We start from the raw sequence: 26,310 nt of genomic DNA, 5'->3' as shown, positions 1-26,310 counted from the left end.
CACAAATATAAGTTGGATTGTTTTGAAGTATTTTATTGGTTTTATTGATTAAACGTTTTTATAAACATATATTGCTATAGCTTTATTGATTGGTGTTTTTTGGATGGGATCTTAAATATGGAGTGTAACAAGTATGTATTAGTTTTTTAATTATTATTTTTTTAGTTTGATTGCTAAAATATATAGTTCATTTTTTTTTAATTGTTTTAAGTTTTTTTTTGTTGTTTTTCTTGCTTGATTTTTTGTGTAAATAGATATGTTAACTATGAAAAATATTGCTTGAATGAATGCTTCGTATATTGTTTGACACACAAATTTGAATTAATTTGATTATATAAAATGATTGAAAAATTTTGGGTTAAATTATGGTGTATATCTTGGTCTAGTTTATGTATTTCGTACTATAGTGCACTATACACCAAAATTTAATCATAATGTACAATATTGTTCAAGATAGCAATGTTAAACTATCATGTGCACTTTTTTTTTTAATTAAGTTGAAAATGGTAATTTCTTGGTTAGTTTGTGGTGTATATATTGGTGTACATCATTTATTATATATTAGATTGAACTGTACACCAAAACATCACCATATTATACACCAAAACGTTACCATACTGTACACCAAAGCGTCACCATATTATATATCATTTCTAATTAATTTGTAATTTAAAAAATTATAAATAAGTGGTTGTATTATGATGTTATACATTCTTGTAGGTTAGTATGTGTCTAACTATTTATCGAAATGTATCGCAGGAATGTATGTAGATTTCAAGATTGAAGGAGTGATATATAACACAAACACCAAAAAGACGTTTACCAAATAGATACAATACTTTGTAATTAATTTTATTTTTTTATGAATGGAATTTTTACAATTACTAGTGATTTTTTCATATATATATTGGTATAATTATTTATTAATTCGATGATAAATATTGATAGATAGTTGATAATATTATGGTGTAAGGCAACATATAGTTGAAATATATAACAAATATTAAGTTATAATCATGAATATTTACTTCATGTGCAATTTAATTATTTGTTGGTGTAAGTTATTCATTGTGATTAAAAATAATTGTACACCAAACTTAATCTACAATGTACATTATTTAATATACTTTTTTAAAAAAAGTTAAAACTATTGAACGGTGCTATGGTTTATAATAGGAATAAAATTTGATTATATTTTGGTATAAGTTATTTATTATAATTACAAAAAAATGGTCAACGATATAATACAAATTCTATACCATTTAATATACTCACCCCCCACCCCACCCCTTTTTAACTAACATATATAAAATTGAAGAGAGAAGTAAAAAAAGATCTTCCCATAATAGTTGAAATGAAATTAAAGAGAGAGAAAATAAATTCAATAGTAATTGTTTGAAATTAATGAGAAACGTGTTTAAGGATAGAAATCATATTAATTAGATGATACATTTTTACTCCCTAAAATTTAGTGTCAAAATCTAAAAAGATAATTAGAAAAAACGTAATTGAAGAGAGAGAGAGAAAATTAGCATCAAATTCTAAAAAGATAATTAAAAAAAAAACGTAATTGAAGAGAGAGAGAAAAAATTAGCATCAAAATCTAAAACAGATAATTTAAGAAAAACGTAATTGAAGAGAGAGAAAAATATTTTTTACCATAGTAATTGTATCAAGTAAAAAAGAGAAAAAAAAAAATTAAGTAAAAGAAATGTATGCAATTATAATTGTGTTGATAATCTAAATGGTAAAAGTAATAAATAATGAGTTCCATAAAATAAGCCACTAAGGCACAAAAATAGGTATAAACACGTGTGAAGATATATATATTTAATAAGCTGTCATATGTATAATTAAAATGTTATTGTTATAAACAAAAAAAGTTTGAAACTGTTTAGGAGAGAGAATATTTGATAAATATTAATATCCTAATTATACTCCATATAAAAGGCACAAAATATTAATAGTATGAGAGAGAAAAATCTGTAAAACAAAATTAAATTAAATACAAAATTTAAATGTTTGTTATGTATGTAATTTAAAAACTTAGTTTGTAATTAAATATAAATATATTGATATTTTGTTAATAAAAGTCTTAAGGAGTATATTTTTGTAATTTTCACATTATTTAGGCCATGTTTTATAGTATGGAGATAAAAGATTAGCAAATGAATAACTAATCACTTAATTTGTAAATGAATCGTTGTATATATAATCACTTAATTTGGCTGAGCTCAAATCATATCATTAGCATAGCACAATTTAATCTTTTCTCGGCCCCTTTCTCCCTCCTCCTCTCTCGATATAATAATAATAATAATAATAATTCGATAAAGAAGTGGTTTCTACAACTCACCATATTATTTACATGCATGATTACATATTAAAGTTATACCACGATAATTTATTAGGTTCAAACAAACAATTTTGCTTCTAGGGAGACCTTTTAATGGCCATATAAATGAAGGTCAAAAGCACACAGAATACTATATATATCAAAGTCGCCTTCATTCATACAGAATCATAATTGGTTGAGCATAATTAATTAAGATATTTGTAAATAAAAACAAAAGTTTAGTGACGTATATGATGAAGTCACCTCACTGATAAACCGGGAAACAATATTATTATAGAAAATAAAACAAATAAATTAAAATGAAACGTATAAACTATACTCCTTTAAATTTCTCTAATAAGAAAAATCGATCTTATTAACGACTCTTATATCTTACATAATAAAATAACGAATGTATTCCTGTCCATTTAGTACTATTATTAACATTCAGAATTGTGGTCAACTAAAGACATTACTATAAAATATTTGTTCCATGTCTTCCCTCATTATCTGGAATCTACTTTTCTATTGTAGCATCTAGTAGTTGCGTCACAATCTTAATTAAACAATGACAAAATTAACAGCAAATATATTCTCCTTTAAACTAATTAGTGGATTTATGTCAAATATGCTTTGGAAAAGTACATTTTCACCAAATAATAAAAAAAATTATCGTCTCATCGAGGTGCTAATGATACAGATATTTCCGTGGGCATTTTGACCCGATCCGACCAAAATTTGGACTCTAAATACAGCTTTGATATCTTACCCGCCACGCGGCGCATATCCGGCCTATCATCTGGTTCCACGTGTAAACAATCCAACGCCAACCGGATTACCTTCTGTGCCACCTCGACCGGGAACGAGTCACTCAACCTCCGGTCCACCCAATTCCTCAACCGTCTCTCCACTCCTACGCCGCCGTCTTCCTCCCTATCGCCACCGCACTCAACTACTTCCCTCGCTGTATCTATAAGGGAGATTTTACTGTAATTTCCGGTTGTCTTGTCGTACTTGAACCTAACAGGCTCTTCGCCGGAGAATAATTCCAACAGCACAACTCCAAATGCGTACACGTCGGACTTCTGTGTTGCTACTCCTGTCAGTTGGAACTCCGGCGATATGTAACCTCTCACGCCTTCAAACTCGCGAGTCCTGGTTGCCGATCCCTTGCGCCCCGGCGTTGAAACTGCTGGTGCCTCCTCGTAGATCTCACCGCCATTCGTCACGGCGTTGCTCTCGCTTCCACTGCAAAGCTCCGCCGCTCCGAAATGGCAAATCTTTGCGTTAAAGGAAGGCTCTGTGACGATGATTCCACTGCTCTTTACATATTTGTGAACTGGATCGATCTCCAAACCGGTAGTGTTGTGCATATAATCCAGACCGTGAGCAACATCAGTAGCGATTTGAATTCGTGACATCCAAGTGGAGAGAACCGTATAGCTTGGATTTCTAGGGTTCCGGAGGCAGAGAGAAAGGTTAGAACCAACGACAAAATCGTACACCAAGTAAATGTGATCGCCAGAAATTGATGCACCGAGGAGTTTAATTATACTTTTGTAATGACTTCTACAAATCACTGATAATTTCGCTCTCAATTCAGCTTTCTCCATAGATTTCTGGATTCTTCGTTGGAAGATAATTACATCTTTGCCATGGAGCGTGCATCGCCACGATTGGGATGAAGAGGTGGAGGAGTAGCGCTTGGCAAGGAAGTTGTTGGTGGCGGCACGAATATCGGAGAAATCATAAACTTGAGGATTATCCGGCAACGATGCTCGGAAACTAGTGAGCGATGCCTGGCTGGAGACGGAGGTTGTTGCAACGGAGGTGTCAAGGTGATATTCGGACCCTGACCCGGAGCCGGAGTTGGAGGTGTAACTGACCCGATTGCTGCTGTTTGTTGGACCCGATTTAGATACTGGTGATCTTGTTGGCTGTGTAGAAGATTGTGCTTGTTGTGTAGAAGAGATTTTAGGAGTTGTTGAATAACGGGATCTTCTTGCTGGGGTTGAAATGGGTTGTGCAGCATCAACTGCCATTTTCGTTTTACACATAAAGAAAGAAGGTAAGATGATTATTGCTCATCTACCAAAGTCATAATTGGGAAGAAAAACAAGAATGAAACTTAACAAGATATAGTTATTATTGGGAAGAGAAGCTTTTATTATTATCCTATAGAATTGAATGATGTGATGAAAAAACAAGTCAAAAGAATTGGGATTGAGTTTTGGTGATGAATGATGGAAAGGGAAAAGTTGAAAAACCAATATTCTTCTTCATTTCTAATGGGAATCCATCGAGCCCTCGCCAACAAATGAAAATTCAAATAAACAATCAATTGAATTGGCGGAGATATAATATTATTTAGTCAAATAAACTAAAGTAGGGGTGAGTAGAGGCGGCTACTATGAATTAGGAAGGTTGGGTAGTAGATAATTTGAGGTTAGCAGATTGGGTTCCAATTCTAAAAGGAAACACTTTTCTGGTTTGGCTGAAAATGAAAGGAGTACACCTAATCTGAAAGGACCTTTTATTAGTTGACTGTTTCTAGTAGTTGTTTTCAGACTCTTCAAAAATGTCATTGATTGTGTATTAAATTATTTAAAAATAATATATTTTTTATAGATTTAACACGGATATAGTAATATTTTTGAAAAGTCCGAGCAACTTAGGTTGTGCTCATATTTGTCAGTCGCACTCCTCTTCTTTTACATATTGGTAAGCTATGAGTACTCAATATACAACAGAATCCTCTTTTTGATTTTTCATTTGATATTCGATATCTGCATTGAAGCTCAACTAATCTGGATTTGCATAAATTTTCATACCCTAAAATTTAAACATGAGACTTTTGATTAAGAGATAATAACTCATATGTGGGTGGTATATATAGCAGAATCCTTGTTCGGTGGGTGGCCCCATGTAGTGTCTTGAAACTGAAGTCTTAATTACTGCATAACATACCAACAATACATTCCACATTTTCGTTTGACTTTTTAAAAACTTTAAGGTTTGTATTATTTTTTTAATGCAATTTACAAGTTGTCTTAAAATAAACTTCATTGACATATGAAGAATCTCTGGAAATGATCTAGATGACAATGCTAAATAAAAATAGCATTGTTTTTTTAGTACAACTAGTTGATATAGCATAACTGAGGAAGTATTTTATACAAGTCTGAGTTTTGAAAGTCTTGGAATTGATCAACACGCCTTATAACTTCAAATTTAATACGCCAAAGAATTTTCTGGAACACTTTTTGACCACAGAAAAATCAATCAAAATTATATGAGTCGTCTTCCCATCTTTTGATGTCATTTCTATCAAAAGTGCAGTGACATTTTAGAGTTCCAATTTTGTCAAAAGGTTTCATGTTGGAATATTAATAAGTAGTAGTAGTATTCAATCTCAACAATATACTCACAACAAAGTTAGTAAACGTTATGATAAATAGTGTCAAGATGTAATTAAATGATTAAGAAAAGGAGGACAAAAGGTTCTTCTTATTCACCTTTTGACTTAAGGAAATAACAGCAAAAAAGTGGACCATCGGCACCCAACGCATGCATTCTTTGAAAAGTTTGCCAAAAATGTCTAATCTCACTTTTAGTTAATCTCGAGAAAGATAATATTTGATATCTTGATTTTTTTCATGAATATTTTTAAGGTTTACGAGATTTTTAAGATGTGTTTTCAGTAGAATATATATCTTTTTTATATATATATAATTGTAAGTTAAGGTTTTGATAAGAATAGTCTCAAAAAAATAATTCATAATGAACTTTCAAATTTGAAAATCATGAATTGAACTTATTATCTCGTAGATGTCATATCCAATAAACTGTTTAATTATGTTACGATAACCCACTTGATGATGTGTTTCATTTCTCACTTCACTTTAACCTCCATTTAATATTCTAATAATGTCTTCTAAATTTTATGGGTCAAATAAAAGAAAGTGGACTTTTATAAATATGGCATAATGATAGATTTTGGATGTAGTAATACAAAAGTTGCTGACCAAAGAAACTCACCTAGTCAAAAAAGAAATCAGTTAAATCCAAACAAACAAAAAAACAAAAAAACTTTTCAAACCCCACGAGTGGTCTACATTTAACTATGAACACATGTAGGGTAACGGCAATATAAAAATATAGTATCCTTAACTAGAAGGGTTTTTAGAGAGCATCAGACTTTTCAGTGCGAATTTAGATTTAATCAGACTCCAATGTGTGAGTCAGACACCGGCTTGGAAATATAGTATTTCCAAAATTCACATTAATATTTTGGTACCTTGTAAACTTTCAAAGGATATAGAAGAAAAATTATGTATAGTAGTCAAGAAGGCATTCTGCCATTTCTCCTAAAGGGTTATAGCTAATAACAAGATTCAGGAAGCAAGGTAACACTTCCAAAGAAACTAAAATTAGCACATATGTACATTTTACATCGCTGCCAAAAGTGTTGACTTCATTTGCCATCACAGACCATTTACATTGTGGATGGAAGATAGTCGTATACGATTTATGAAGTTCTTGTACAAATTCTGCAAACCTGCATTTTACCGTGATTGTGCTGGAATGCCAAGCAATGAAGCAAGAGAACAGAGATGACTTATTTTTTATGGAACATCACCAAACAGAAGAATGCCACGAAACGGCTGAGGAAACCCACAAGGATGAGCTTTATCAAGCAAGGATACCAGTCACCAAGATCGTAGCGCCTTGACTTAAGTAAACCACATCTTGAGATCAACCACACACCAGAGTACCTGGAAGTAAAATAGTTTTTAACAGAACTTTACGCCTGAACGACTTCTCTAACATTGTCCAGACTTGGCTTAAGGAACATTTGTAGTGCCAAAGACCAGATACATTTGATTCTGAATGCCTGATGGTTGATGACAAGCTAAGTGTAAACCTAGCAGGAATTTATCATGCCAGGCAAGACAACTCTAAAGCATTAAAGAAATACACCATTTCGACATATGAGATACAAAGAGAGAGAATGCACCGAACCTTCTAGCTGTTGCAAGCAAAAATGCTTCCAAAGCCCACTTAGGATAGCAATAATTTCCTATTTTTGCTGTAAGTGGGTCATCGTCCTGTTTTGCAATGAGAGTCAAAACAACTGGTAGCAACACCGACCACTGGACAGACAAAATTAGTTTGTAAGTATAGAATCACAGTAAAGAGTCGGTTCATATTATATAACCATTTAAGTTCAAAACACCCACCAGTTGGGCAGGACCAGGTTCAAAGTAGATGGCCATACAATAAGCTATTCCCGTAATGCAGTATGTGAGACAAAGCAAGACGAGGTAATTATCCCAAATGGTGGATCTTGGATTATTGAAGAAATAGAACATTGATAGATAAACTGCAGGCTTTACAATTGTACTGAAATGGTCAAGCGTATCCTTGGCCATAAAGTAAGCCAAGCTGCTCATGCCGGATGCACTCTCTCTCCAATAGTATACTTTGTCTAGAGAAAATGACCTCAATGCTGCAATCTTGCCGAGGAGAGCTGAAAGTCAAGAATAAACATTATGTTAGATCAGAACAATGTTTTAGCACATATGAAAAAGGCTAGTTTCAGGATTGCCAGTTAAAAAATTTCACAATGACTGAGATAACATCAAGTGAAATGAACTAATATACACAATTTTCTTTCAGAAGTTTCATGGTTTTATACAATGTACATAAGACATACTTTTAGAGCAACAGATACCATGCTTAATCATTAATACAAGTTCTTAATCTAAGCTCTCTCTTCCCTATTATACTTCTCAGTATCTGTGGTATCTTGCCTTTTTTGAGATTCGGGATGCTTTCTTCCTGTAAGTAGTAATGCGGTGGCAGATCTATCAGTAAACAGGAGATGCCATCGCTCATCCGGCTGGATGTCAATCTGACGGATGGATAGGCGTAGCAGAAAAGAAGTTCAAACAAACAGCAACGAATTGCTTGATTTGACTCGAAAAAGTTTGCCAGCTTGATATGATAATTTACACTAAGCTAATCTTCAAGTGCAGCATATATTGTATTTGCAAAATCCTTTCAATTTGTTAAGAAAGAAATGGATTTATTAGTGATGAGTTAAAGATTAACTGCTACTAGAAATCATGATATGTATTTCGTAAATTTCTCAAGCAGAACTCAAAATTTGATGCACCTTCTAAAACTTGTAAACTTCCTTTTTTAACCTTTACGCAGTCATTTGACCAAGTGCACAGTAAAATAAGACTACATATATCAGCTGTTTTAAAGTTTTAACTTACAAACTGCAATGACTGTGTAAAGGTAACCCTGTGCTCCAAAGCTTTCATCGCTCACTTTAGCAATTGTTCCTAAACAGATCCCAGCAAGTAATAGTATAAGATAATCAACCGATTGTATCCTCGCTTCCCGCAGTCGCTGCTTGCCGAGTCTGATTAATATACAATACTAAATTGTTGGTAGATGGCATTCATGGAATATCACAGACTAACTTGAAATATTCATAAAGCAAAGAACATACTAGCACAAATCTGCTTGTCAGGCTCTTGGGCATGTTAGCTACTATATAAATATGTTTAGTCTTAACTATGGGAAAGCAAAATGGACAGATTCAAAATATTCTAACACAGGAATTGAAGAACGAACAAAATAAATGACTTGCTAGTGTTAGCATGAGAATAATTGTATACATTAATGTAATTATATAGTGCTATATAAATTAGTATTATTATATAGATTTGTCGTAGGATCAACAACAACAACATACCCAGTGAAATCCCACTAGGTGGGGTCTGGGGAGGGTAGAGTGTACGCAGACCTTGCCACTACCTCGTGGAGGTAGATAGGCTGTTTCCGAAAGACCCTCAGCTCAAGTACAACAAATCCAAGTTAAAGGGGAGGAAAACAGTGTACAAAACATACCATCCAATAAGAAAGATAGTGAATAATCAACAGAGGAGACAGTAGCCTCAATAGCACAATGAGAGAAGTGAAACGCAATAAACAACATAAGGCTATAGGTATCACAGACAAGAACTGCAAGTGCAAGGCTAAGACTACTACACACGCTAACAACCCATACCCTCACAAGAAAGGATAACACGCTAGCCCTACTACCCTTCAACCTTAATACGCGACCTCCACTCCTTCCTATCTAGAGTCATGTCTTTGGTAATGTGAAACTGAGCCAAGTCCTGTCTAATCACCTCTCTCCAATACTTCTTAGGCCTACCTCTACCCCTCCGCGTACCCTCTACAACCAGCCCCTCACACCTTCTCACTGGGGCGTCTTCGCACCGTCTCTTCACATGTCCAAACCATCTCAGTCTCGCTTCCCTCAGCTTGTCCACCACAGAGGCCACTCCCACCTTCTCCCGGATAACTTCATTCCTAATCTTATCACTCCTAGTGTGCCCACACATCCATCTCAACATCCTCATCTCCGTAACCTACATTTTCTGAACATGTGAGTTCTTGACTGGCCAACACTCCGCTCCGTACAACAAGGCCGGTCTAACTACCACTCTGTAGAACTTACCTTTAAGTCTAGGTGGAATTTTCTTATCACACAAGACTCCAGAGGCATTCCTCCATTTCATCCAAGCAACCCCAATGCGGTGTGTGACATCATCGTCGATGTCGCCACTTCCTTGGATTACAGACCCAAGATACTTAAAACTTTCTTTCTTAGGGATGATCTGTGTGGCAAGTCTCACTTCCATATCTGCCTCCTCCAATGCATCACTGAATTTGCACCCCAAATATTCTGTTTTGGTCTTACTCAACTTGAACCCTTTGGACTTAAGCGTTTGTCTCCATACCTCCAACCTCGCATTAACTCTATCCCGCGTCTCATCAATCAGTACTATGTCGTCCGCAAATAACATACACCACGGAACCTTCTCCTGAATAGACCGCGTCAACTCATCCATCACCAAAACAAATAGAAAAGGGCTAAGGACTGATCCTTGGTGCAACCCCATCTCAACTGGGAAAAGTTCCGAGCACCTCCAACTGTTCTAACCCGAGTCTTGGCTCCAACATACTTGTCCTTTATCGCCCTAATATATATCATCGGGACACCTTTTGCTTCCAAGCACCTCCAGAGGACACTCCTCGGTACTTTGTCATAGGCCTTTTCAAGGTCAATGAACACCATATGTAGGTCTCTCTTCCTCTCTCTATATTTCTCTACCAGTCTTCGCATAAGATGAATGGCTTCGGTCGTCGATCGTCCCGGCATGAATCCAAACTGATTCTCAGAAATGGACACCCCTCTTCTCACCCTCATCTCCACCACTCTCTCCCAAATTTTCATAGTATGGCTTAGCAATTTGATACCCCTGTAGTTGTTACAGTTCTGGATATCACCCTTGTTTTTATACAACGGAACCATCGTACTCCACCTCCACTCATCAGGCATCTTTGCTATCTTAAAAATAACATTAAACAGCCCAGTCAACCACTCTATACCTGCCTTGTCCGTGCTCTTCCAAAACTCCACCGGAATCTCATCGGGTCCGGTCGCTCTTCCCCTGCTCATCCTACTAATAGCACGTATAACCTCCTCGATCCTAAAACACCTGCAGTACCCAAAGTCCCGAAGTCTTTCCGAGTGTGCCAACTCACCCAACACAATGTCTCCGCCCCCTTCTTCATTTAAAAGTTTATGAAAGTATCTTCGCCATCTCTGCTTGATGGAGGTCTCATCCACCAATACTTTGCCTTCCTCATCCTTGATACACTTCACTTGGTCCAAGTCGCGAGCCTTCCTCTCTCTTGCTTTTGCGAGCCTATACAATCTCTTATATAGATTTGTCGTAGGATCAGAGAAATAAATATTGTGATAGAATAACTGATTTGAAGGGATAGCATAGCAGATTTAGAGGGATTGAATAATAGATTTATAGAGATAGAATAACTAATCTTTAGGGATAGGAATGACAGATCTTTAGGGATGTGTAATCTTTTTACTCCCTATTTAATGGAAAGACTTACTCAATTTGAGAGGCATTCAGCAGAAAATTGACAGTTAGCACATATCAATGAATAAATAAAAAGTATACTATTGGAAATGAAAGGAGCCAGTCGTACCTTCCAAGGAAATATCTATATTGGAGGAGGTAACCAGCTGTTTTTCGGTTCGACAAGTCCTTTGACGGCAAAAGTCTGTGCTGTATATGGTCCTTATTCTGTACAACATTGGATTTGAGATCCGACCACAGCTCTCCAACAAAAGATTGTTCAGTACCAACAGCTGCCAAACTTCCTCCATGAGATGAATTATCACCAGCCGAAGAAGCTGCTGATCCCAAAGGACCTAGCATGTCTGGTGGTACTTGGTAACCATTATGAAGCATCCATTTAAGAGGAAGATCTTTATAGCTTACTCCTATACTTGCTGGAAGTTTATAAATTCCCTCTAAAATATCAATGAAGTGATCTGGAGGATTAACACGATCTGGGATGTTGATTCCAATTCCTGAAAAGTACTCTTCAACTTTTGACACTGGTCCATGGTATGCTGTAAGGCCACCCTTGGCTAGAAGTATAAAATCGTCAAACATCCTAAACAAAGTATAGCTGAAACAAGAGGTTTTCTGTCATTTACTGCAAGGAGAATATAACTTTGGCTAACACAATTAATCTAAACAAATCAAGGACAACAATCAGCAATTAACAAACAACTATCTGTTATGATATATAGCTAAATATAATTTATTCTATTACTACTGCAAACAAATAGCATTTTGATTGGGAGATCGAAGAGAAGAAACTATGATTGCAAACAATACCTTGGTTGATGAACCACCATGCATATATTCACTCCTTCAAGAGCTTCACGACGAAGTGCTCTAAGCAATAACTGAGATGAAGAGCTATCCAGACCAGAAGTGGGTTCATCTAAAATTAACAAAGAAGGTTCTATAACCATTTCAAGCCCAACATTTACTCGCTTCCTCTGGCCTCCAGAGATGCCTCGCTTCTCCACTGTCCCCACAAGAGAATCTCTCACCTGTTGCAACCCGAGGGACTCTATGACTCTTTCAACAACTAAAACCTTTTCTGGTTTTGCCAAATCAGCAGCCAATCTAGAAGAACGATTCAACATTGACGAGCAGATAAGAATAAATGTGAAGCTACTAGTTGCAAACTAGAAAGCTAAACTGCAAGAAAGAACTCTTTTCCAGATGACAAAAAGAGGTACTTCTTTTTTTGTTTCAAACTATTCATAGAAGTCAAAGATTCACAATTCAGCTTGAAATTGAGGACTGCTTTACGTTTAGAAAATATGGATTTTTGCAAGATATTGAGTCAGCAATAACTAAGCTTTAGGTAAATAGTAACAAAGCTTATCGTGGCATACCTGCACCGAGCACTAAACCAAAGATTCTCCTCCACTGTCAAATTTCCATGCACTATATCATCTTGAGGAACATAGCCAATAACTCTCTTGTAAGACTGAATAGAGTCAGACTTTCCATTTATGAGAATCGAACCAGTTGTAGTACACCCTGCTGCAGCTTTTCCAGTCAATGCAGATAGAAATGTTGTCTTTCCAGCGCCAGATGGACCCATAACAGCAGAAACACGGCCAGGTGATAATGTCCCGGTTACACACCTCAACAGATGCTTGTTTTTCCCCTTCAAAGTAAGTGTCAAATCTTTAAAGTGAATCTCAATAGGAGGCCTGGGCCGTATCTCAAACTCACTTGCCATGTTGATTACTCCAGAAAACGTCATATCTTTGTTCTGCTCCTGCATAGCTTTTTCTTTCTCGATTTGTCCATATGCATATCTAAAAATTTGAGTCCTTGAATGTAATTGTTTACCCTTGTCCTTTTTGAACTTTTTATCCCCAGTTTCAATGTTGGAACCTTCACTATCAGGCTGGCTGTCTTCAGCTTCATTGATCATCTTCTTGAGGTTGTGTTGCTTCTTTGCTTTTGCCTGAGACATACCTGGGGGCAAGGGCAAGCCAGAATCCTTACCAGGTCTACTTGGATCACTATCCTTCTGCATGTCCTGCCTTGTTGACTTTCTACGGGAGAATGTCTTCGACAATTGAGACCCCATGCTAGCAAGGTTAGATTTCCATTTGTTTTGTGCCTGAGCACTTTCCCTTGCACTTCTTGCACCGGCTTCTCTGGATTTGGCTTGTTTTCGTTCTCTACTGCTCAGAACTTGGTCAGAACAGTTGTATATAATAAGAAGTACAAGCATGATTGCACCCTATAGAAAAATGAAAAAACCAGTTGAGAAATTTTTGTGTAAAATCTGAATCTTACGTCTGTATAAATAATAAATATGTGCATCTTTAATTGTAGCTAAATGCTTGAATAGAAAACCATCTACATTAGAAATCTAATATCTCTACCGAATGACAATGTATGCAAATCTGAAGATGCAACATTTTTTTCAGATAAAAGGAGAATCTGTACGATAATTACTTAAGAGAACATTGCGACATTCCATAAACACAACTTCCAAATTACAGAATAGACATCCATTGCATATTACCAGGCCCAAACAACTCTATATTCACATGGTTCAGTTGATGTAGTCTGAATGTCAGTGTTATAATGAAATATGTACCAAATTTTGTAAGATGTATCATATTGGGACCATGTTTCCTGGTTGTTTGTGTGGTTTTAGTGCTTCAACTATCCACTTTAATTGGGATAGAAGGATATCAAATTATGTCCAGTTGAATCTCTCCCCTTTTCTCCTGCTCATGAAGATAAATAGTAAGCTAAACGAAAGATGGATAGATGGAATATCGTGATCTTCCCTTCCCCTATTCCCTTTTCTAAAAGGAAATGGTTAGCCTGAGAGCAAAGAAACAATATCCCGTTTCCACTCCTCCCTCGTCTCAAAGGAAATGGGTTCTCTTTCTATCAGTTCTGCATCCACGACATGAAAGAAATTCATCCATCTCTTCCCTCTTAATCACTTCTCAGTTTCTTCCTTGCTCTTCAAGCCTAACAAATAAAAAAACATGCATAGCCATGCAATGCTAACCAACTCAAGAGCAATATTTTCATAAGCACAACAATTATCTTGGATAGTCACTGACTGCATAACTAAAGAATGAGATGATGACTTACAAAAAACATGAGACCATAAAAAGTGATATTTTGGTTTGCTGTCTGACGCTCACAAGTTGCAAATCTATAGCAGCCTGCGTGTGAATAACAACTGTTATGCATTTTTTATCATTTGGCATGTTCATGTAACAAAATAGCACATGCAAAGATTCTTACTTAATTTACATCCATTTGTCAACTGGATATGCAGCAGCAAAAACATGTAGAATTGTCTTGAAGTTAAAATAATATGCTTTAAAGCACGTCAATAAGAAATAGTCTCACCCCCACAACCGCACAAGGAACTCAGATAAACCATTCTCTTAGAAGAAAGAAATTTGAAGCAAGTTGTTACAATGTGCAAAGCAGATCAATTTTTTTTTCACCATCCTGACATGCCCTAGATCTTTCCAGCCATTATTATTGTACCTTCAATTTATTTGATTTTATTGCAATGGTAGACAGCAGATTAAGGAAAGACCATTATTGAGATGACAGCATGCCTAATTTATAACTGAGTATCCAAGAATTCCTCCAACTGTATTTCAGTTGGAACTAACAAGCTGCACATGCACTCCTCAACAATATCGGTATGTTTTTGTTCTTCTTTTTAATCAGAAATATGTTGTGAAATGAGACAACAAATGGGAAGAGATTTGACAAGTGGTTTTCACCGGTACTATATGTTTAGAAGCATCAAACTTGATTCATTTTCTGACATTCATATATAAATAAGCAACCAAAAAGATAATAAAAAACTCTATACTGAAAAACAGCTGACTGTTATCTAATATATAGACTTACTTGTCTGTTCTGTTGAACCAGCTCTGCAGTAATGTCTGAAAAACACATAAATTAGTTGTAGGTGAGTAAACGGGATTAGCATGAGCTTATGATTATGAGCAAAAAGATGCACAAAATGCATCAGAATACATCCTGCATTTCCCTTAGAGGCGTATCCAGGATTTCGAGATAATGCGTGTACTAATACAAAAAGGATGATCTAAGATATAAATTTGATCGGTTCAACATTTAGGTTCTTATAACTGAAAACCGTTAAAATTTTAATATTATAGGTCCAAAATTAATTTTTATATATATAGGAGTTAATCAAAATTCCAAAAATTCTACCAATAACCTCTTAGAGAGGTGTTATTTTAGAAAGAAAAATATAAAATTCAAATTTCTAACCTCACGTAGAGAGGTGCACCCAGCCATCATCGCATTATATGATACTCCGAGTGTGGGTTCACACATTTATATTTCAATAAATAACACTACTATATATGATCTCGGGAGGGGAGCATGGGTTCACGTAAACCCGGTGACCCCCCTTGGATATGCATTTCCGCTGCCTAAACTTGCAGGATAAAAGCAAATGAGCTACTTTTGGGAGAAAAATAAATACCCTTTAGTGCAAGGATTCTTCTGGACAGTTGATGGACAGTAAAATCCTGCCGAACAAAAAAGTTCAGTAGCACTCACAAAATCAGCCCACACATCTGCTCCACCACAAGTATGATTGTCCATTCCATTAGGAAGTTGATAGCGGTAGCTGCATATTTTCGGGCAGTAATATCAGGTCAAGAAAGTGAATGTATGTTTGTCTAGGTAAAAAGAATAAAAATAATAATAGTAATAATAATTACAACGACTCCAGCAGGAAATACAAAACTTACGGATCACATACACCAGTGGTCGTGTTGAGTTTTGCATGAGGGCAATACGCACCCATCGGGCAGGCTTCAAGGGAAGAAAAGGAAAACCAAAAAAAACAAATCAACAAGAGGGAAAGAAGAAGAACAATCAAAAAGTTACTAAATTTCAGAGATTCTGATTAATTGTTAGAGCAAACAAATGCAGAAAGCAGCTCAAGATGAAAACTGAATATATGCATATATGGGCTTGTCTTTTAAGCAATACTAGGTTGTGGTTTGCTATCAAATGCTTTGAGCGAAATAATTGGAAAACCAAAACAAACAAATGAATAAAAGGTAAAGGATAAGAATAATCAGAAAGGTCTAACAAAAATCACAGCTTGCTGTAGGACCTTAGAGACAGCAAATGAACCCAAGCAGCTCAAGAAATAACAATTGAATTTTTTGAGCTATTCTAAAATTTGTTTGCTTATCAACTGATTTGAGATAAATAATTACTCCGGATAACAAACAATTTTTCAGCAACTGAAGCTTGTTAGTCATTGTTAACTTCCAGAATCCAGATACTTACGTATCATGCAGGTCAGACCATAAGGACAGTAGAAGCCTTCACAACAAGATTGACAATCTAGAACTCTAGATGGAATCTCCTTCTCATTTTCAAAGTCGACTTTTGTGTCTTTTCCAGCACTACAAGCCCATCCTGGCTCACATCCAGAATTCCATGATGTTAGATTACAGTTCCTGTTTGGTCTCAGGTAATGGGAACTTTTTGCAACGCCACTTTCATCCGTTGCTTCCAGTAAACTAACAGAGTAGAACTTTATTTCTGATGCCGTACACAATCGCTGCTGAACATCCCCTATCAGGCCACCAAAGACATTATGAATATAAAGACAGAAAGACTAGAAAGGAGCTTTAATACCACTAACAGCTCTATTGCATCGCAGAAAGTGATGATTAGTCACGAAAAAGTGAATCTATTATTCAAATTACCAAAAAAGACAAGGCATATTATGTACCTACTTGGTCAATCAGAAACTATAATTCTATATAGTAACATCATTCTGCAAGGTTTTAAAGGTAATCCAGATAGAGAAGCGGAATTCAAAGTGGAATAGATAAGTATCTCAGAGAAATCTATCCAGCACCTCGTACCTTTTGTCTGTTTAAGACACCCTTGCAAATAATCTGAGTTATCGGAGAAATTGAAAGCAGCATCCCACTCAGCGTCTCTGTAACATAATCAAATGTTATCAACTAAGACCAAATCGTAACCTTCCATATATTTGAATCATCAAAGCCAAACACCACAAATTTTAGGAGAGGAAAAACAATTCCATTCTCCTATACTACAAGAATATTGGTAGAATCACAGCTGTCTTTACTCATTCGGTATGTTTTTCCTTGTTAATAACAGAGGAGCAGAAGAACCTCTTTGTGACACTACATATGCATCACATCATTATTATCTCTGCTACTATGATTAAAAAAAAAAAATCAGTATTGACAAAAAAATATAAGTTTTAAGAATTCATATAGCCGGCCACAACTAATGTATCTAAATTAGTTCAGTTGTTTGACTATTTGAACCTTCACCTTAGTGCGGGTTCAATTTAATCCCCCAACCAATTTCCCCATCCCCAATCCCCTAATGTAGCATTAAAAGAGAATTACCATGATCCTATGAATCCCTAATGAACAAAAAGTTACGTTCATTTATAACGAAAATAATGACTTACACATTTTCGATGCAAAAATCCAATTGTCCTTTCATATTTTTGGTCATAATGGTGGTCAAATTTTTGACGCGTGATGCGAGAGCTCCCTTGAGAAGCTGCATTCCCATGGAATTGTTGCCGGTAGTTTGCTGCCCAGCACCCAAATTCGCCATGGAAACCAAAATCGCAAAGCAGATAAAGCTGACATTGTTGGTATTCCATTGTTTTCGTCTACACATTTTTCATGAAAAGGACCATCAATTCAAATAATAACTCTACAATTTTTGTGTAAATTTTTTAAAAAAATCAAAATTGGAAAGTTTAGTTTGATAAAATGGAAAGTGGTTTATTTTGGGGAAAAGAAACGGCGGGGAGGTGATATAGGAAAGGGACAAACTGGCCGAGTTCGAATTTTGCGCCTAACTGTCTTTTAAAATTGGAGATAATATACACGATTTCTTTCTCAACAAAATTAAAAATAAAAAGAATAAATTATTTATTACTGTACGTTTTTGTAATCAACTTTTACTACTTCAATTTGTTATAATGAAAATAATCTGATATCTTTGTTAAGAGGTGTTTGTCTTAAAATATATATTGTTATTAAAAAAAAATATATCAATTTATTTGTTATTTTAAAAATAATACTTTCTTTTTTGGTTTTTCACCCAGTGTCTGGTACCCACGTTGAAATCCGACTAAATTTGAATTTGCTCCGAAAAGCCCCACATCGAGGGAAAACACTCCCTAACAAAGGCAATTTCGTACCCAAGGGGGCCAATCGAGACCTCTGAATTAATGATGAAAAAATACTTACCACTCCACTACAATTCTTGTTGGTTAAAGAAAATACTTGTGTGCGTGTGAATTCTGTCAACTGTAACGCAATTTAATGCACTCCTCGTTTTCATAATTAACGCACGTTTTTCACGACAACCGTTAGAAACCAAAAGCAAAAATAATTGCAATATAATTTTTTTTTATTTTTTTTGGTTAATTTTGAATTTTTTTTTAAAAAAAATAACTAGTGTAACATTTGGTCAATTAAAAAAAGAGATCCATAGCCCGTTTAAGAAGTGGGTTTAATTTTATTTTTGTTTTTAAAAATAAAATGCATTTTGAAATATAACTTATCTAAACACTAAACATTTGTGTGTCAAATGAATTTGCTTAAAAAGAGAAAAAAAAAAATTCTTTTACCCTCTCTGGAGTTTCCTCTTTTTGTTTCCTTAGTTTTTTGAAATCACAACTTTTAAACTGAACATTCAGCTTGTATCAATATTTGTATATATATATTTATTAAATTAAAAGTTTAATTGTATATATAATGTATCTCTGCTTATAATGTTTACTATCCTAGCAACTCCTTATTATCTGAAAAAGAAAATGTATAACTTAAATTCTCAAATAATATTCCATTTTCAAATAGTATTATTTTTGCTACAAACCTTAATGCTTCCACCTACTCCCCTTTTACTCATACTAGAAGAATATCATTGCTGCTGCTTGAACCCTCTTTCAGTATACAGTTTGTTCTGATAATGGCTTCTGCAAATGGGATCTCCACTGCCTCTATTCTTCCTTCTTCCTCTAAACAGGTACATTCATTCTCATCTTCTTTGTTGGAATCTTAAGATATTTTTCTTATTTGTTGGGATCTGCTTAAAGTTGTGATCTTTAACTGCTTTTTGGTCTATTGGGTGTTAAATGAAGGTGGGGTTGAAAGGAAGAAGGGTGAATCAATTGCAGGGACAGAAATTCAACAATAAGGCTTCAAAGAGCCGATTAGTAGTAAGGGCAAATGCTAAAGATATTGCATTTGACCAGAAATCAAGAGCTGCCCTTCAAGCAGGAATTGATAAGCTCGTTAATGTTGTCGGTGTCACTCTTGGTCCTAAGGGTATGTTTCCTAAGCTTCATCTTCCAGATCAATGGAAGTTCTTTTTTTTTTTTTTTGGATGTAGAGTGTCTTTTCTATGAGTGAAGTCATTATTTCTCAGTGGTGTTTGGTTAGGAAAAAGTAATAGTCAAGATTAATCATAATACGTAGCAAATCGGAGAGTGCTTTGATGCAATTTTTGAGTATTGGAGATTAATAATAATGTCTTAGTGTTAGTTGAAACAAGTACATATGAAGTTTAAAGTTAAGATAATTGTATGGAAAGTTATTTTCCCCTTTTGGAGGCAAAGACTTCAAACATGAGACATTTTGCAGATGTATCAATGTTATGTGTTTGTCATCCTTCCTGTGTGAAAGCACAGAGAAATATGACATTGCCAAAATATAACAAGTTAAAATTTCCATCTCTTCATCAAAAGAGACTTTCCTTTTGAAGCCAGAATTGATTTTCCTCCTCCAGCATTGCTGCAATCAGCGTATCCTGTGGGTTTCATGCTATACCAGTTGTGTTTCTAAAATCAGCCATTTATTTGATCGACTCTGTTATGATGCTTTTGTATTGCTTGTTTCATATGAACTCTTGATGACCTGTTACTTTTCTGTAGGGAGGAATGTGGTTTTAGACGAATATGATACCCCGAAAGTAGTTAACGATGGAGTCACAATTGCTCGAGCCATAGAGCTAGCTGATGCCATGGAAAACGCAGGCGCCACCCTTATCAGAGAGGTTGGTTATTTTCTTTGAATTTGTCCTGTATCTGGTTAATTGTTCTAAAGACAGACAGTAAAAGAACGATTGTCACATTTATCATACTACTTGATTTGTGTACTGAAACTTTAGAATTTATGGTGAAGGTTGCAAGCCTAACCAATGATGCTGCTGGTGACGGGACAACAACTGCATCCGTTCTTGCCCGGGAAATCATTAAGCATGGTCTTTTAAGTGTTACATCTGGTGCAAATCCAGTCTCTCTGAAGAGGGGCATTGACAAAACTGTAAATGCTTTGGTTGCAATGCTAGAAAGGAGGGCTAGGCCTGTTAAAGGTCGTGATGACATCAAAGGTAATTAATTTTCCTTCTTTTGTTACTGCTACAATGGATGGCAATAAGTATTTTGCAAATAATTGTCTTCCCACCAGCTATTGCTTCTATCTCTGCTGGAAATGATGATGAGATCGGAACCATGATTGCTGATGCAATCGACAAAGTTGGTCCTGATGGTGTTCTATCAATTGAGTCATCCTCTTCCTTTGAAACCACTGTTCGTGTTGAAGAAGGGATGGAGGTATGTACCTACTTAGACGAGAATGTATTCTCCACAGTTCGTTTTTCTATTTGGTTGGTAGTTCAACTGTAATCAGTTGGAGATCCAAAGTTTAGATGTCGTGGGTTCTGAGTTGAGAATGAGGGTTACAACATATATATCCAACTCTAAGTAATACTTGGTTATCATGTATATACATGGGGTTTGAGACAGAAACTGTGGGTTCTGTACTTCTGCTGAACCCACGAACCCCACTATGTATGGTTCTTGCACTGCCTGTAATATATGCTAACGCAAACTTTGCTCCGTCGTTTGCAGATTGATAAGGGATATATTTCCCCACAATTCATCACCAATCAGGAGAAACTAGTTGTTGAATTTGAGAATGCTCGAGTGTTGGTTACAGATCACGATATTTCAGCAATCAAGGATATTATGCCCCTCTTGGAGAAGGCAACTCAATTACGAGCCCCTCTACTCATTATTGCTGGAGAAGTAACTGGAGAAGCTTTAGCTACTCTTATTGTGAACAAGCTGCGAGGTATACTGAATGTTGCTGCCATCAGAGCACCTGGTTTTGGTCAAAGGAGGAAGGCTCTTCTTCAAGATATTGCCATAGTAACAGGTGGTTGAACTTGCCTGACCTAATTGTACCACTTCCCACAAAGTGATAATAGTATATTGGTTAGAGTAAACTTGTTTGGAAGCTGTCTGTGTTTTGTCAGGCATATATTGAAGGCATTTGTCCAACGGAGATGTTCAGTTGTAAATGTTAGCATCATTCTGGTATGATTAGGTGTCTTCAGAATAATCTTAAAAGTAAAAAAAGAAAGTGAAAGCATATTATTGAACTATATTAATGGAGGAACCATAGTACATTGTCTTCAAAAAATGTTTTTTCTTTTCCTCTTTTATTTTCTATTTTGGATGTGAGTTTGAGGAGGAAAGGGGGAAGAAGTTATACCTGATGCTGGTGGGATGTTAAGCCAGTAGAATTCTTAGATAATGTGTAGTTTTACTCTCCTTGAATTTATAAATTTTGCAGTTTATTTAGCAATTCTGTTTTAAGCGAATCCCCTTAGTGCTATTATCCTATCTGCTTTTCTTTGATAGTGGACTGAATTATTTTATCAAGCATCGTGTCTCTAGTCTCAAATGCATCTACCTCACAAGGGAACATTTCCTGAAGTACTGGTTGTGTATACTTGCAGGAGCCGAGTACCAGGCAGCTGATTTGTGTATGCCTGTTGAGAATACCCCGGTCGAAGCACTAGGTTTTGCTAGAAAGGTGACTATCACCAAGGACTCAACAACCATCCTTGCTGATGATGTGTCAAAGGACGAGATACAGGCTAGGATTTCTCAGATTAAAAAGGAGTTGGACAAGTCAGAATCAGTGTCTGACTCCGAGAAACTTTCTGAGAGAATTGCAAAGTTGTCTGGAGGTGTTGCTGTCATAAAGGTTGGTGCTGCAACAGAAGCTGAGCTTGAGGACCGCAAGCTTAGAATTGAGGATGCAAAAAATGCAACTTTTGCTGCAATTGAAGAGGGAATCGTACCTGGTGGTGGTGCTGTGTTGGTTCATCTATCAAATTATGTCCCTGCCATTAAGGACAATCTTGAAGATCCTGATGAGAAGTTGGGCGCTGACATTGTGCAGAAGGTAAACAGTGCCCAAGTTGCTTCAATCAAGAAGTTCTCTCGTTATTTGTTTTATTTGTTTTATTTTTGTGAGTATGCTACCTATTAAATTATTATTATGGCATAATCTGTTTGATTGGAGAAATTCGGGTTTTTAGTCATCTGTGCTAGAGAATCAACTGAACAGTATCACTTGACTTAGTAGGCTTTAGCAACTTTTCTATAGCAAATGGATAGTACTGTAATGCTAATATTGAGAGGACTAGCTAACTTCTAACCAACTCACTATCTGTTGGTGGAAGGATCAAGAACTTGCAATGTGTTAGGGCATGAGCTAACTTCTAGGACATAATCTAATTTGGAAACATACACTGAACAACAGATGATGACTTCGGGTGGTATCATTTGAATTTGGGAACGGGAAAGCAGTGACAACACTGGATAACGCGCAATTAGACATGAATGTACAGAACACTTGCTGCATATATAGTAGCATACCATTTTCTTTCTTTATCTTAGAATTTTCTTGTCCTTTATTATGGTTGCTAATTGAACAAAAATCATGTGCAAAAGGAATAGTTTGTAACTATTGAAAGCCTGTTTTGGATGAATCTCTTACCAAAAACAATTTAAGTTTCTTGTTTCTTCTTCTTTTTCTTTGTTCTTTTTGTAAAGTTTAATTGTGGTTGCAGGCATTAGTAGCTCCGGCATCTTTGATAGCTCAGAATGCTGGGGTTGAAGGGGAAGTAGTAGTGGAGAAGATAAAGGCTAGCAAATGGAAGATGGGTTACAATGCAATGACTGACAAGTATGAGGATTTAGTAGAAGCTGGTGTCATCGACCCAGCCATGGTAACAAGATGTGCCTTGCAGAATGCAGCCTCAGTTGCAGGAATGGTTCTCACTACTCAAGCAATTGTCGTGGACAAAAAAATGCCTAATGCACCAACATTTGCTCCTCCACAAGGACTTCCCATGATGTAACCAATAACTATACAAGTAGTAGTCAGGTACTTAGGACAAAGATGAGTGTTGATCATGCTTCAAGGACTAAAAGAGAAGGTCATGTTATTTTCAACTGGTTCTCTAGCTATAATGTGAGCTCAGATAAAAAGTACATTGGTAGTGGGATTAGCTGTAAACTTATTCCCTCTAAGATTAATAAAGTCGTAAGTTATTCACGTGCCTTTCCGTGGAGTTTATGAACTGTTTCTTCTGTAGTTTACTTGTTTGATCATTGACAGTACATGAGATAAGAGAATTTAGAGTTTGGAAGAAAAAGTTAGTAGACAGGAGCTTCAAAATTTCAAGTTGATCACCTGTGCAAGTGAATTGTTATAAGTGTGCAAGACATGTATTGCAAACTTTGTCAGTTTTTTTTCTCTTTGCTGTTAATTGGACATAATAAAATGATAATTTTTTGTGAAAATACACGTTAATTAATATGATTTAAGTAACGATTATGCAAAATATATCTCTATTGGTGGAGTCAAAAGGAATCGAAATTCAAGACTCCATAAAGATTTTACATCTCAAAGCTTTCAGGCTCAAATGACAGTTTTAGTGCAAGGACATTGTTTGGCAGCAAGTACCAGAGTCAAATGTTAACAACAAAGTATGAGCATTTGCTAATTACTACGAAAACTTAAAAGACTTTGAACTGAATGACATATATGCTGTAGAACTTGTCAATGCAAATGATCCAGGATTGGCAATACTCAGGGATATTCCCTTCGTATTTCTCTTAAGAGAAGCTCGTGCAGCTCTAGAACGTTTCAGCTGACAAGCAAAGATGTTACCGATTAGGTGGAAGTAACTGCCAAGTTTGGTGGTTCCATGGCCAGAGATGGTAACATTGCTGTTGCTTCACCATCTATAACCAGACCACCATCACATTTGATACATTTTGTTGACAGTTTTGCGCTGAACCAGAAAGAGCAACACATTAGGAGCGCTACAAAATACATACTTCATGTCGGTATCAATCTTCAGCCAAGAGGTACTACTTACATGTACTTGTTTTTGATTTGTCTGATGCTTACTGCCTGTACCTCAGCAATGATCTCGTCTCCTATATAAACAGGTAATTTGAAGTGCAAGGTTTGTGAAACATATATAGCTCCTGGCTGGAGAAATTACCAAATGACAATAGTTAGATTTACACTAACCGATTGTTCAACATAAAACTAGACCTACATAACACCTTTCCCATTCAACAGTATGCATATTTAGCTAGTTTATTTAAGCTATATACACAAAAAAAGTTTAAAGATCGTTAAGCTACCTGCATAGGTTAACCGATTTCAGTAGGTTAGTACCTTCTTTTTAACACATTTTACTTCTACTTGACCTTTAAATAATCAAAATGTTTAAAAACATGTTTATCTTTATCATGAAGTTTTGGATTTCGATTAGATACACGAATTGATGAACGTTCTACTAAACAATAAAAAAACTTACAAAATGGGCAGCAATAATCCTGGGAAATAAGGACGCAACAAGCATCCCAGGAACAAGGCAGTCACTGAAACCAGCATTCTTGGCGCATTCAGCATCAAAGTGCAATGGATTGGCGTCATGGGTCAGCTTAGAATACCCAAGAACATCATCATCTGTAAATGTCCTAGCTTGCTTCAAAACGCTTCCGATTTTAAGCAAATTCGAAGACGAGGATAAGGCATGTGAAGATGAAAAGAGACGTTTTATAAGCATCTTCCACAAACTTCAAAGACAATTGGTCTTCAATGTGGTAAAGCAGGCAGGGTACCCAGCTTCTACCTGTAGATAAAGTTCAAACGAAAATAAGAACTCGGAATGCGGTTAACTGAACCCACTTAAAGATTTTGTTGAACACGAATAGATAAAAGAACAATTAAGAGGTATATGAATGTGAGGGCTCTTTGAAACAAATCATCAAACAGTTTGTGTGCAGTCTGAGGCTTGGAATATCCTTAATTCGCTGTACCAATAGCTAGGTCAGAAAATTCATCATTTTACTCCTTTATAACTACATGAAATACTCCAACTTTTAAAATATGGAAAAATTATTATTTTAGTTGTCAAAAAAATAACAATTACTTAGTATTTCATTAATCCACTATTTTCTTAATATTTTTCCAAAAGTCAAATATTTTCATTTTAATTTTTAAAAAATATAATTTAAATATTTGAAACATTTAGAACGGTTTGCAAAGTACCTGACTGATGACTCTAAATCCTGCAAAAAAAAAATATATATCAGTGTAATCAAACTAACGTAACAAGCATTTGATTACAAAGATTAACAATACAAATGTTGATAAAAGTGTGTCAGCCATCCATGCCACACTTTTCAGGCGCTGTATACGGATCGGAGGTGCTTGGCAGGAGAATACCTTTATGATGTTCCAATCAAAAATAAAATCACTTCAGGGCTGAGGTGCGATATCTCGCTCTCTTAAAGGAAATTCAAGCCCGCAACAAATCTTTTCACTCGTTCAGTAATAGTCCTTTTAACTTGATCCCTCCAGAATATAACAGCCTAATCACAAAGTATAATTCAATAAACTATTAACAAGAGTGGAGTCCAAAATTCCACAAAAAAGAAACACCTCCTTTCAACAAATGAGAATTCTCTTTTTGACTAATTTTTATTCACTCTTGTACTCAAAACAAATGAAGACCACCACTATTTATAGTTGCGGAAGTCTTCCTAGCAATGAA

At 35.7% G+C, this 26,310-nt stretch overlaps 4 protein-coding genes across 4 annotated transcripts; 1 reads left to right on the top strand and 3 right to left on the bottom strand.

Annotated features, from left to right (window-relative positions):
• Positions 1 to 2,904: 2,904 nt before the first annotated feature.
• Positions 2,905 to 4,439, bottom strand: LOC125807503 (lysM domain receptor-like kinase 3). Its single transcript, XM_049487227.1, has one exon. It carries the CDS (start codon positions 4,390 to 4,392, stop codon positions 3,013 to 3,015), a length of 1,380 nt encoding a protein of 459 aa, XP_049343184.1. The 5' UTR covers positions 4,393 to 4,439; the 3' UTR covers positions 2,905 to 3,012.
• Positions 4,440 to 6,834: 2,395 nt separating this feature from the next.
• LOC125807488 (ABC transporter G family member 28-like) lies at positions 6,835 to 18,076 on the bottom strand. Its single transcript, XM_049487211.1, has 14 exons — positions 17,825 to 18,076; positions 17,241 to 17,317; positions 16,654 to 16,944; positions 16,104 to 16,167; positions 15,833 to 15,979; positions 15,229 to 15,263; positions 14,446 to 14,519; positions 12,705 to 13,570; positions 12,133 to 12,429; positions 11,432 to 11,920; positions 8,620 to 8,768; positions 7,576 to 7,865; positions 7,358 to 7,488; positions 6,835 to 7,110 (listed from the first exon to the last, which is right to left on the bottom strand). The coding sequence occupies exons 1-14, from the start codon at positions 18,040 to 18,042 to the stop codon at positions 6,954 to 6,956; spliced, it is 3,285 nt and encodes a 1,094-aa protein (XP_049343168.1). The 5' UTR covers positions 18,043 to 18,076; the 3' UTR covers positions 6,835 to 6,953.
• Positions 18,077 to 19,279: 1,203 nt separating this feature from the next.
• LOC125807497 (ruBisCO large subunit-binding protein subunit alpha, chloroplastic-like) lies at positions 19,280 to 23,789 on the top strand. The gene is made up of 8 exons (XM_049487222.1): positions 19,280 to 19,401; positions 19,517 to 19,703; positions 20,309 to 20,430; positions 20,559 to 20,766; positions 20,844 to 20,989; positions 21,287 to 21,593; positions 22,180 to 22,631; positions 23,302 to 23,789. Exons 1-8 carry the CDS (start codon positions 19,345 to 19,347, stop codon positions 23,590 to 23,592), a joined length of 1,770 nt encoding a protein of 589 aa, XP_049343179.1. The 5' UTR covers positions 19,280 to 19,344; the 3' UTR covers positions 23,593 to 23,789.
• A 315-nt stretch (positions 23,790 to 24,104) lies between these two features.
• On the bottom strand, positions 24,105 to 25,579 carry LOC125807517 (uncharacterized). Its single transcript, XM_049487241.1, has 3 exons — positions 25,069 to 25,579; positions 24,619 to 24,734; positions 24,105 to 24,531 (listed from the first exon to the last, which is right to left on the bottom strand). The coding sequence occupies exons 1-3, from the start codon at positions 25,318 to 25,320 to the stop codon at positions 24,411 to 24,413; spliced, it is 489 nt and encodes a 162-aa protein (XP_049343198.1). The 5' UTR covers positions 25,321 to 25,579; the 3' UTR covers positions 24,105 to 24,410.
• Positions 25,580 to 26,310: the final 731 nt, after the last annotated feature.

Source organism: Solanum verrucosum, unplaced genomic scaffold, assembly GCF_900185275.1.
Source record: "Solanum verrucosum unplaced genomic scaffold, falcon-dt-bn FXZP01000183.1, whole genome shotgun sequence".
NCBI classification, from domain to species: Eukaryota; Viridiplantae; Streptophyta; class Magnoliopsida; order Solanales; family Solanaceae; genus Solanum; species Solanum verrucosum.
This window is presented reverse-complemented; position numbering and strand designations above follow the sequence as displayed.

What these genes read in the sequence shown, in the direction of transcription:
- LOC125807503 (XM_049487227.1), bottom strand. Translation starts at nt 4,392, where the DNA reads ATGTGTAAAACGAAAATGGCAGTTGATGCTGCACAACCCATTTCAACC.
- LOC125807488 (XM_049487211.1), bottom strand. Translation starts at nt 18,042, where the DNA reads ATGTGTAGACGAAAACAATGGAATACCAACAATGTCAGCTTTATCTGC. An exon ending in ACCACTGGTGTATGTGATCC is followed by an intron (nt 15,980 to 16,103) that starts GTAAGTTTTGTA and finishes GAAAATATGCAG; the next exon opens with CTACCGCTATCAACTTCCTA. An exon ending in TTGCTTGCAACAGCTAGAAG is followed by an intron (nt 7,111 to 7,357) that starts GTTCGGTGCATT and finishes TTTTACTTCCAG; the next exon opens with GTACTCTGGTGTGTGGTTGA.
- LOC125807497 (XM_049487222.1), top strand. Translation starts at nt 19,345, where the DNA reads ATGGCTTCTGCAAATGGGATCTCCACTGCCTCTATTCTTCCTTCTTCC. An exon ending in GCGCCACCCTTATCAGAGAG is followed by an intron (nt 20,431 to 20,558) that starts GTTGGTTATTTT and finishes TTTATGGTGAAG; the next exon opens with GTTGCAAGCCTAACCAATGA. An exon ending in GTGTTGAAGAAGGGATGGAG is followed by an intron (nt 20,990 to 21,286) that starts GTATGTACCTAC and finishes CGTCGTTTGCAG; the next exon opens with ATTGATAAGGGATATATTTC.
- LOC125807517 (XM_049487241.1), bottom strand. Translation starts at nt 25,320, where the DNA reads ATGCTTATAAAACGTCTCTTTTCATCTTCACATGCCTTATCCTCGTCT. An exon ending in GGATTATTGCTGCCCATTTT is followed by an intron (nt 24,735 to 25,068) that starts GTAAGTTTTTTT and finishes TAATTTCTCCAG; the next exon opens with CCAGGAGCTATATATGTTTC. An exon ending in CAAATCAAAAACAAGTACAT is followed by an intron (nt 24,532 to 24,618) that starts GTAAGTAGTACC and finishes TTTCTGGTTCAG; the next exon opens with CGCAAAACTGTCAACAAAAT.